The sequence below is a fragment of the Onychostruthus taczanowskii genome, unplaced genomic scaffold (assembly GCF_017590055.1).
Source record: "Onychostruthus taczanowskii isolate IOZ18803 unplaced genomic scaffold, ASM1759005v1 scaffold57, whole genome shotgun sequence".
Classification (NCBI taxonomy): domain Eukaryota; kingdom Metazoa; phylum Chordata; class Aves; order Passeriformes; family Passeridae; genus Onychostruthus; species Onychostruthus taczanowskii.
The window spans coordinates 2,736,692-2,747,271 of NW_024503346.1; the positions used below are offsets into that span (position 1 = coordinate 2,736,692).

The 10,580-nt window shown below is 42.6% G+C and overlaps 1 protein-coding gene across 2 annotated transcripts; it reads left to right on the forward strand.

Annotated features, from left to right (window-relative positions):
- Positions 1–256: 256 nt before the first annotated feature.
- On the forward strand, positions 257–7,752 carry RAE1 (ribonucleic acid export 1). Of its 2 annotated transcripts, none has more exons than XM_041417874.1 (12): positions 257–364; positions 747–843; positions 975–1,079; positions 1,643–1,735; positions 2,129–2,215; positions 2,641–2,727; positions 2,965–3,036; positions 3,537–3,644; positions 3,947–4,053; positions 4,159–4,234; positions 4,757–4,951; positions 6,430–7,752. In XM_041417874.1, the coding sequence occupies exons 2-12, from the start codon at positions 754–756 to the stop codon at positions 6,514–6,516; spliced, it is 1,107 nt and encodes a 368-aa protein (XP_041273808.1). In that variant the 5' UTR covers positions 257–364; positions 747–753; the 3' UTR covers positions 6,517–7,752. The 2 variants fall into 2 exon arrangements, with proteins under 2 accessions (XP_041273808.1, XP_041273807.1); XM_041417873.1 differs by having other exon boundaries at positions 261–335.
- The last annotated feature ends 2,828 nt before the right edge of the window (positions 7,753–10,580 follow it).

Consider the following 10,580-nt stretch of genomic DNA (forward strand, 5'->3'; position numbering starts at 1 on the left):
CTTTTTATTCACAGAGCAGTGGCAGAGTCCCAGCAGGCGCTGCAACCCCAGGGAATTACAGGGAATGGAATTCCAGGGCCGGTGCAGCAGCCGCTGTAGCTCAGGAGGATCAGGCCAACCTGCGGCTCGGGGACATCCCCAAAAACCCCGACACGCGACCCCTTCCTCCGGGAAGGAAATCGGGATTCGCTTCTCGCTGGGGCGGGGCCCCCGCCCGCCTCTCCACGCAGGGCGCAGCCGCGGCCCCGCCCGCGGCGCCTGCGCAGGAGGCGCGGCCCGTCCCGCGCTCGCCGCCGGTCGCGTCGCAGGTCCCGGGCCGGAGCGGGCCCGCAGCGGTGCGTGAGGGCGGCCCCGGGCCGGAGCGGTGCGTGAGGGCGGCCCCGGGCCGCGGCAAAGACAGGGGGCTTTCCCCTTGCCTGTGCTGGTGCTGCCGGCCAGGCAGAGGAGCGGCCTGGGGGGTGGGCGGAGAGCCCCGGCTGCGGTGTGCGCCAGAGGAGCAGCACTCCCGGCCCGGCTCGGGTTTGGGCTCCCCGGGTGCCAGCGAGGGGCACGGCGGGGTTGGCTCTGCCAGGGCCACAGCCGGGAGCTGTGGGGATCCTACAGCAGAAGTGTCTTATTATTGATTTATTTAATGTTACCGTATTTTGTTCGGTGTATGTGTATATCCCCGGGTGCCTCGCAGGGCCGTGCTGCTGTGGTGGCTGCGCTGAGGGCCTTGCAGGGCTGAACCTTTCACTCGTTCGCAGGGCAAGGATGAGTCTCTTCGGGTCAACGTCGGGGTTCGGTACCGGCGGTACCAGCATGTTCGGCAGCACGGCAGCCGATAACCACAACCCGATGAAGGTACGTGTGCCAGCCCCTGTGCTGCTGGGTGTGTCAGTTTGTCACAGCACGACCCACTGACTCATTCTGGAGAAGGAATAAGAGCTCAGATCACAGTTTTCAAAAGCTGTTCTGTCTCCTGTCCTTCGTAGGATATTGAGGTAACATCTCCACCTGATGACAGCATATCTTGTTTGGCGTTTAGTCCACCAACGCTGCCGGGTAATTTCCTCATTGCAGGATCATGGGCAAATGATGTAAGTGTTCTCATTTAGACATGCAGATTAATCAAGTGCCTAAACTGCAAAATGGGATCCTAAAAGCTTGTGCAGTGCACCTGAAAACCAAACTTGTTGAAGAGCTGTAAAATTTATGTCTGGTACCAAGGCACTAGGTTTAACAAAGCTGATAAATCATCACAAACCCAAAAAGATTAAGTTATTGATTAAGTTACAGCAAGTCTTTTTTGAAGGATGAGATCCCAGCTGGCTCAGGCAGGGAGGGAAGACAAATGTGGGCATGTTTTTAATTGTGTTCTGCCCAGCTGAGGGTTCAGGGCCATCCAGCACAGTGTGGTGAGGGGTTCCAGGTTTGCAAGGCACTCTTGAGGTGGAATTGAAGTGTGGGGTGGGGTTTTGGCTCTACAGGTGAAAGGAACATAAGCAAAAAAATAAAATAAGGTTTCAGTAGTTCTGAAAAACCCAGAGTTTGGTATTTATAGCCATACTTTTTGTTGGATCAACTGGGGCTGGGGTCTCAGGACAAGTCTTCTCAAGCTCCTGTTAGTGTGGTTTATCTGCAATTGTTTCTCCTGTTGCAGGTTCGCTGCTGGGAGGTTCAGGATAATGGACAGACAATTCCAAAGGCTCAGCAGATGCACACAGGGCCTGTACTCGATGCCTGCTGGAGTGATGTATGTTGTTGTTTATAAACAAATGCACGTTTTTTACCTAAATTCCAAATAAATTGGTGTGTGGTTTGCAGGCAGATAGTGCCATATGAAGCTGCAGCCCATGGTTGTTGCACAGACTGAAATTGCTGTGAGTGTGTGCTGAGTGTGTCCTAGTGGGATGGGTGTAAGAAGGCTAAAAGTGAGCATTGAAAGTTAGGAGTGTATTAAAAGCTAGATAAAAGTAGCACCGTTTGTTCTTTTATGACACAGTAATGCATAAATTTGAATTTACGTTTCTTCTTTGTCTTGCAATCCCTGTAGCTGTTACATTGATGTTACACTGTTTCTAGAAGAGAATAACACTTGACAGTTTTCCCATTCACTAATCTCTTGGGTTTTTTTCTTATTTTTTAGGATGGGAGTAAAGTATTTACTGCTTCATGTGATAAAACTGCCAAAATGTGGGATCTCAACAGTAATCAAGCAATTCAGATTGCACAAGTGAGTAAAGCCCAAAGCAGTAAATGTTTTTTTCTTTTTCTGTTTTTATTAAAAAATACCTTTCTAATTTTTATACTTTTGTGATAGTGAAGTGCACTTGAACTGGTGATCAAAGTGGTTTAAAAACCCTGTGCATCTGTTTCCTCTGTTTTACTTGAGGGAGCTCTTCCCACTGCTGCAGTGATCTCACTGAGTAACCCTGATGCATTAGAGGGGAAAAAATATTTTTAAGAAGTCATTAAATTAACTTCACAAGTACCAGCTTTTTACTGCAACAACAACAGAATTACAATTTACATTCTCAAATTAGAAGTTAATGTCTGTTTGTAGAATATGCAGTTATGGTGACTAAAATTGTAATTTAAGAAGAGTTGTTCTCTTTAATGGTTGCTTCCTGCATGTGTGTTTGTCCTTTCCTTCTCCAGCATGATGCTCCTGTGAAGACCATCCATTGGATTAAAGCACCCAATTACAGCTGTGTGATGACAGGAAGCTGGGATAAAACTTTGAAGGTATAATTTTTACCTGAACAAATGGACACAAAGTGTGCTAGTAATTTGTGTTTAAAAATATTTACATGAAGTGAAAGTATTTTATTAAGCTCTAGTAATTAATGGAATAGCCTCACTTCACAGGGAGTTGCAGTGTTCTGACTGTAACAAGAATGAAACAGTTGCATTCTCTGTCCTGTAGTAATTTGAGGTGTATCCTGAGCTCCAGGGGTAAGTTTGTTTTTTACTCTGTTCCAGTTCTGGGATACCCGTTCACCAACTCCTATGATGACCCTGCAGCTCCCTGAAAGGTGTTACTGTGCAGATGTGGTAAGTCAGGATTTGTGGCAAACTGGTGCCAGCTGGATAACTGGGAATAGGAATAAGTTTTAGGGGCTTCTGTGGGGCAGGATTTCAATACTGTTAGTGTTTGATGTCTGTGTGATTGTAGTACTGGAACATAAAGTGATCTTCTTGATCAGGCCCTGGAAAGTAGGGATTTTCATCCTACAAAACACACCTGGTGTCCTTTTAACATCACAAAAATCAGCATGAGGACTGAGCTACCCTCAGTTCTGGACAAGTTTGTAAACCACCATTGCACTTCACACTGGAAGAATCACCTCATAATTAGAAGGTTTTTGGTGTGTTAAATTTCTCAGTGGCAGGGAAAAACTGACTGTTTGTTTTGAAGATATGTGAATAAATGAACTTTTTTATTTATCTGCTTCCTACTTCCCTCTCTCTCATTCCTTTCAGTTCTTCAGGGTGCTCTGCCATGCAATTAACACAAGTGTCTCTCTTCCAACCTGTTTTACAACCTTATCCAGGTTCATCCTATGGCAGCTGTGGCCACTGCAGAAAGGGGTTTGATAGTTTATCAGTTAGAGAACCAACCTTCTGAATTCAGAAGAATAGAATCTCCTCTGAAACACCAGGTAAATAATAATATTTGTATTTATACAGGTCATTGACATTGTGGGCTTGACATTTTTTTGTGAAAACACAGTGTTTCAGAACCAAGTTATCTTAGCATGGCACTGGCCTGGTTTTCCAGTGATCTGTTGCTCATCTTCACAAGGATTTAGAAATTTAAACTGTTGCTCAAATTCTCAACAGAGTTTGAGCTCTTGACCTTGCTAGTGATTTTGCTTTACCTTGCATTGATGACTTGGAAGTTTTGTGTCCTTGTGGAAAGATGTCTCTGTCTAAAACTCCTCTGTATCTTCCTCAAATTCAGCATCGCTGTGTTGCAATTTTCAAAGACAAAGTGAACAAACCAACTGGATTTGCCCTTGGAAGCATTGAAGGCAGAGTAGCTATTCATTATATCAACCCCCCAAACCCGTAAGTATCCAATAAAACATCCTCTCTCTGTTGCTCAGGCCACAGTGATGGAAATAAAAAGCTTTTTTTTTCAAAATATTTTTAACTTTTTAATTTCCTTTCCAGTGCAAAAGATAATTTCACTTTTAAATGCCATCGCTCCAATGGAACAAACACATCAGCACCTCAGGACATCTATGCTGTGAGTATCCAACATGTATCAGATACACACTGTACACTCCTCATGTAAAATTGGCTCTGAATTGTTCTCCTTGACCTTTTGTCTTGCCTTAGGCTGTCTTAGACACATTAAAGACCTGTCATAGTCATTCTTTAAGAGGAAAAATAGAAAAAACAATTTTTATATCTATAAAAAAACAATTATACTCCCATAAAACAAGCACTAGATCAGCCTTTCATTGAATCTGCTTGTCAACAAGTGGAGTTGACACTTGTTGATTCTGCAGATATTGGAACAATAGCTGTGTAATGGCATTATGCATTGAATTATTAGGTACCAAGCCAAAAAGATGGAGTTATTCTTGTTGCTTTGGTGGTTTTTCTTTCGTTGTTTTTGGGGATTTTTTTCTCCAAAGAAATTTTAAAGAAGAGCTGTATCTAGTTGAAATGTAATGTATTTACTCTCATAGACTTCAGCACACGTGTGAGTGTGTCCATGCCCTGTTGTGTGGTGTTTCACACGGCGTTCTGTGTGGCTCTGCAGGTTAATGGGATTGCATTCCACCCTGTCCATGGGACTCTGGCCACAGTAGGGTCTGATGGGAGATTCAGCTTTTGGGATAAAGATGCACGGACAAAGCTAAAAACCTCAGAGCAGCTGGACCAGCCAATATCTGCTTGTTGTTTCAACCACAATGGCAATATATTTGCTTATGCTTCCAGCTATGATTGGTCAAAGGTAAGAAGGCTTTAGACTCGTGTTCATGCTTCCAGTTGACAACCAAGACTCTTCTACTTGTGAGGCCTTTGGCTGGTTTTTATAAATATTAGGGGAACTTAAATGGCCATTTTAGCCACCTGATGAAATTTACCATTGAAGCTGTGAATTTGTGGTGTTTCAGCTCCAGCTGGACAAGATTGCTAAATGATGCTGGTTTACAAATGTGGATGAGCAAACTGTAAATTCCCTGACTCAGAGGTTGCTATGGTTGCTCACACACGTTGTGCCGTGGGCAGTGTCACAGGGCAGTGTGGCACCCTGACAGCTTCCCACAGAGCTTGTGAAATGCACATCTCTGCTGCTGGTGCAGGGAAAAAAGCTGTCACTGTGATTATAAACACTTACCCAGTGCTTGAATGCTCTCTATTAAATTTTTACTGCCATTTAGTGAGGCTTTTGATGGTGCTTAGTTATGCATTTCTCTTCCACAATTAACAATACGGATGCAGCAGAACCACAGCAAACCATGATCTGTGGAAAATCAATACTTCCTAATAGTTTAAGGAGGGAGGGTAGCAAGCTTGGAACATAACTAATTTTCATGGTGCTTGGAGGATAATGTTCCTTGTGGTTTTGAGTGAAATGAATGCAGAAATCACATAGATTAACTCAATTGCATGCCACAGAGAGCTAAATTTTAATTCACTGCATTGTTTTTAGTCCTCTGCCCACATTAAAATATTTGTTGGTGCCAGGGCAGATGGATTCTTCAGTTCTGCTGCCTGGGTGGACTGCAGTGGTTCCTTTCAGATCTGTAAACCAGTATTAAATGGTAAAATCAATTGGTGCTAAGCACTCACCTTCCTTCCCAAAGCCATTTCTTGTCCACGGCGTTGGTAATTTCCAACTTGCATGTTGGACCTCAGTAGCTTTATTAGTGTTTACTCTCCCTGATTTGCATACTTGGGTATTAATTTGGTAATGTGGATGAAAATGATATGCAAAACAGGACATTTGCATCTGCAGCTGAGGAACAGAAAACTCTGTAGTTGCCTGTAGAACTTGGGCTTCACTTGGAAAAAATGTGACCTTATGTCATTTAAAAGACAGAAAATAAAAAGTGAAGCTGGGTGGCCATTAAAGGTTTCCTTTTTTCTCTGCCTCAAATGACATTTAGAAGAAATCATACTGAGTTCCTAGGCTGTATTTGTAAAGTAGAACTTAGACATATGTGGTTATTTTTTTAAATTAAAACTATTTATACTTTAAAAATGGGTAAAAGTCTCTTAAATTTTACTTTATATGTATAGTTCTTGTAATTGCTTGTTCAATTAAGCTGTTCCTAATCCACCAGTGTGGTCCAATATCTGGTCTTAGAGGTTTTAAGATGAAATCTTAATAAACCAAACTAATGGAATATTCATATTCTTACATTTTAAGTAATGCTGATATTTTTTTCTTTAAAGGGAGTAAATGTAGATTATTTTTGTCTTTAGGGTCATGAATTCTATAATCCACAGAAGAAAAATTACATTTTTCTGCGAAATGCAGCAGAAGAGCTGAAGCCCAGGAATAAGAAGTAGTGAGTCTGACTTGAACTCCTCTCTTGTTCTGCCCTTCCTGCCTCTGCTCTTTGGCCATTTGTGCCCTGTTGCACCATGGTTCAGTCAACTTTGGATCACAAACATTTAGCAGGAACTGTAAAAATGGCAGTAAATGTATTCTGACTTGCTGGAGAACACTTTCCAAATTAGATATTCTGATGTGTATAAGAAAGAAAGGCTCGTATTGACATGACTTAACCACTCTCTGTTCCACAGCAATAATGAAATTGCAGCAAAATCAACATCTGGGGTGGATATTCCTGCTTTGAAGTGCAACCATTTGTATCTCTGGATTTATTTTGTTAGTATTACATTAAAATATGTTAATTATAATCGTTCTGGAGAAGTTGTATAAATACTGTATTTTTTGTAAGTACTTGGAGAATCACCAGTAAATCTTCTCAAAGGAGGCTTGTTTTTTTTCTTATTAATAATTCAGGGGTTCTTTCATTGCTTTCTGGTTTTTGAAATGGAAGCATTGTCTGCTGTATGCCAGGAAGAAATGCCTTGCAAATAGTTTTCCCTCCTTTTTTAGATGACTGGGAAGGTATGTAGGGGGCCAAGAGCAGTGACAGAAGCTCGAGGCAGAAGATGGGCCCAGTGCAAACTTCAGATTTTTCTAACTCCTGCAGTGGACATGACTTCTGAACAAACTGCTTTTTCTAGTTCAAAGGAGAAGTTGCAGTGGTGCCAAGTGGTGAAATAGCTCAGAGTTCAGGAACACGAGCAAACCTTTAAAGGTTTTATTCATGACCAAACCAATGTGTGAAAATCCCTTTGACCTAAGCTTCTTTGAAGCTGACACCTTTTAGAGTTGTAAGCTGAGAACTTCAACATGGTTTTGTCCTGTAAGAGGGTGTTCAGGACTGAAAAAAATTACTCTTTTTTGTATTATCTAGAAAGTAGAAGCTGGGAAGCTTCATCCTGATCAAAAATGCTGTGAAACAAAATGAGTGGGTCTCTTTCTGACTTGAATCTACCACTGTTTACTTTTAACTAGCCAGTTGTATACATGCCAAAGTTTTCTTTTTGGAAGTGAATGCTTATTATTCCTGTCTAACTATTGTTTGTTTGATAATGACTGAATACAAAGGGGCTGGGGGGAGCATGTATAGAAATTACATGGCATATTGTACAAATTCTCTGTAAAACTGTTATGGTTTAATGCTGGTGGTTACGGATTCATGCTGAGTTTCAAATAAAATTTTTACTAAATGCTTTTTTATATTCAGAAGTTCTGTTCTAATAATGTGGGCAAGGCAATGTGCTTCCTGTTTCAAAGCAGCTTCTTGGCCTTTCACTGTAATTCAGGGACATTTGCTGACAGTCAGCTCCTTTTCCTCCAGCTGCTTAAGCTGAGAATCCAATGCATTTTCCAACTTCTGTTCCACTACGAATGATTCCTGTGTTTTTGCCTCAAAGAATGGGGAGAAGTGGTGTGAAAGGCCTTTTGTTCTGAGATTAATCGAGTTCATTGCTATTTCAGCAGCCAGGCACCTGACATGGGGAGTACAGATGAACCAGACTCTCCAGCCCACTGTCTTTTTCACTCCAGACTCTCCCCTGTGCTCATCAGTTTTTTGCTGGATGGGTATTTCTTGTTTGGTATGGAGGAAAATCCTTTAAATACACCCAACTCTGCTTTGTTAAGGGATTTTCTGGTTTATTTCTCAAGATAGTTTGGTTTTTTTTCTGCTATCTCTATGTTTTACATAGTTTTCGATTTCACATTCATGCACAATTTGTTTTCTTTAAGGTAGGAAAGAGTTCCCAGCACTTCAATCAGTAGCTGATCATTTGCTCAAACATTTCTTTGGTTTCTGTTGATTTTTTTTCCCTAAGGTTGTGATTGTTATCCAGCAATCTTGGTTGTTAGCACATTTTTCCAGACTTCCCAGTCAACTGAAAGCCACCAAGCAACTGCAGGCTCAAGATCAGGTGTAAGTGATCACTGAAGTGTGCAGGACTCCCACTGGAGTAAACAGGGAAGAATGGAATGTGTCATTGTTTCCTGCTTTAAAAAAATCTCGTTGTGTTTAAATACCTAACAGTGTGAATGAGTGAGAGAAAAGAGATGAGTTCAGCAGGTGCATTTCTCTGGGATGCAGTGGAGCTGCACCTGCTGCAGTGGCCACTGAGGCCAGCACTGGTGAGTCTGGTTTCATAACACATTATGTGTTAATATGTTGAGTACTTACTCTGCTGGACTGAATTTCTTTGTCAGTGAGAACTTTCTTTGTCAGGATTATTGAATCATCACTTGCTACTTGTTCAGACTAATTTTAGAAGGACATAGTTTCCATTATGTTGCTGTGCACATCAGATGTGTTCAGCTGGGAGGAGAGTCAGGCTTTGAACTGAATTGTTTTCCATTACCCAAGTTAAGAGAGCACATTGGCAATTTGCTCTTCCCTGGAACTACTGTGAGGTTCTGTTGTAAAGTACACACAGCTGTATCCCTTCAAGCATCAAAAATGAGAGTTTATTCACACCCTTTAAAGTGTTACTGCATTTCTGGAAATGTATTAACTTGCTATTCTGTGGCAGTTACCTGTCCAAAAAAACTGAGTGAATAATGTAAAATGATAGCATGTACCCAAAGCTAACCATAGGAATGCTTCATATGATTTATAAAAAAACTTTTTAGTTTTCTGAAAGTTTGCTGTCAATGTGTTTTATTGCAGGCAAATAATCTTTGGCATAAAGAGCAGCCCAGTTAAACCCCTCAAAAGGGGAACATTTTACATTTTCAGATGAGTTTCCTGCTGCTGCTCTCACGTGTCAGTGGTTTTGCACATTGGTTTCATGAAATGTATTTCAGAAAACGAAATAATTGGCAAAGTTTGTCTGCTGAAGCCTTTCACAGGTGAAACAAGACATGTTTGCACAATGGCAGGCAGAGTATTGATTTACCATCTGCCACAGGAAATGCAGCCTTGAATTGGTGAGTACTCCAGCTTAGCTCCTAGGCCAGAAAAACTGGTCACTGAGTTGTTCTGCAGAGGGGAGTGGATTTGAGGTCCAGGTGGGATTAGGTGTGCATGGGATATTTCAACAAAGCCCTTGCTTTGGCCTGGCTCAGTTTAATGGTGAGGAAGAGCTGTTTGCAGATGAGGTGTCTGGGCAAGGAATTGTGTCAGATCCCTGTCACGAGGTTTTACACTCCCCAGCCTTTGAAATGATAGAAATCACAGATTTCCAATTTGTTTGCTTTCTGCAGAGACGAACCTGAGCAAAATGAAACGGCTGTTAATTTTTAAATCTCCAGATTGGCTAATTAAGTGCCACTTGCAGTCATTTGGGTAAGACTGATATATTTCACAAAACTCTGGTGCAGATTCACCGTGTAAAGCATTTCCCTTGGGTTATTCAGCTTCAGCAGCCAGGTGATGATCATCATCACCTGGAGCTGCAGCACACAATAACGACTGGAACAAACTCAGAACAGGAACAAGTCCCCAGCAACTTTCTCCACCCCGGCAGCTGCAGGATGCATGGAATGCAGCAGTTTGCAGCCGTTGCTGTAACTCTGCTGTGGTGCCAGGCGATGGCAGTGCTGATGCCTCCTGAGCAGAGCTGTCCCTGCAGCCGGGGCTCTGCACGGAGCTGCAGTGCTGCTGGAATACAAGGTACAGTTACTTGTAAAAGCAAGTTATCCCAAAATGCTCAGAAGAAGATGGAAAGAATGTCTATTTTTGAGTTTTTCAGGAGTGTACCTGGTATCCATACATATCAACCAAGTCTTTAGAGCTATGCAATGCTCTCTTAGCTGCTCAGTGAGACATCTGACCGAGCAGGTCATGTATTTGTTCCCCTTCTCTCACTATCAGGCTCTGAAGGTCCCCTGAACCAAGTCAGCCAAACAAGTTTCTTCTTCCCCTGGCTGCTGGCCTCACGGTTCCTGGGCTCCAGGCCCCTTCCTCCCTTCCTTGCTGGCCTTGAAGCTCCCAGGCTCCTGGCCAGCCTGGTGCTGCTGCTGAGCACCCAGGGCTCTGTCTGTAAAATTATGGAGTTAGAAATCCTCAGGGGAGAGCTGGGACCCA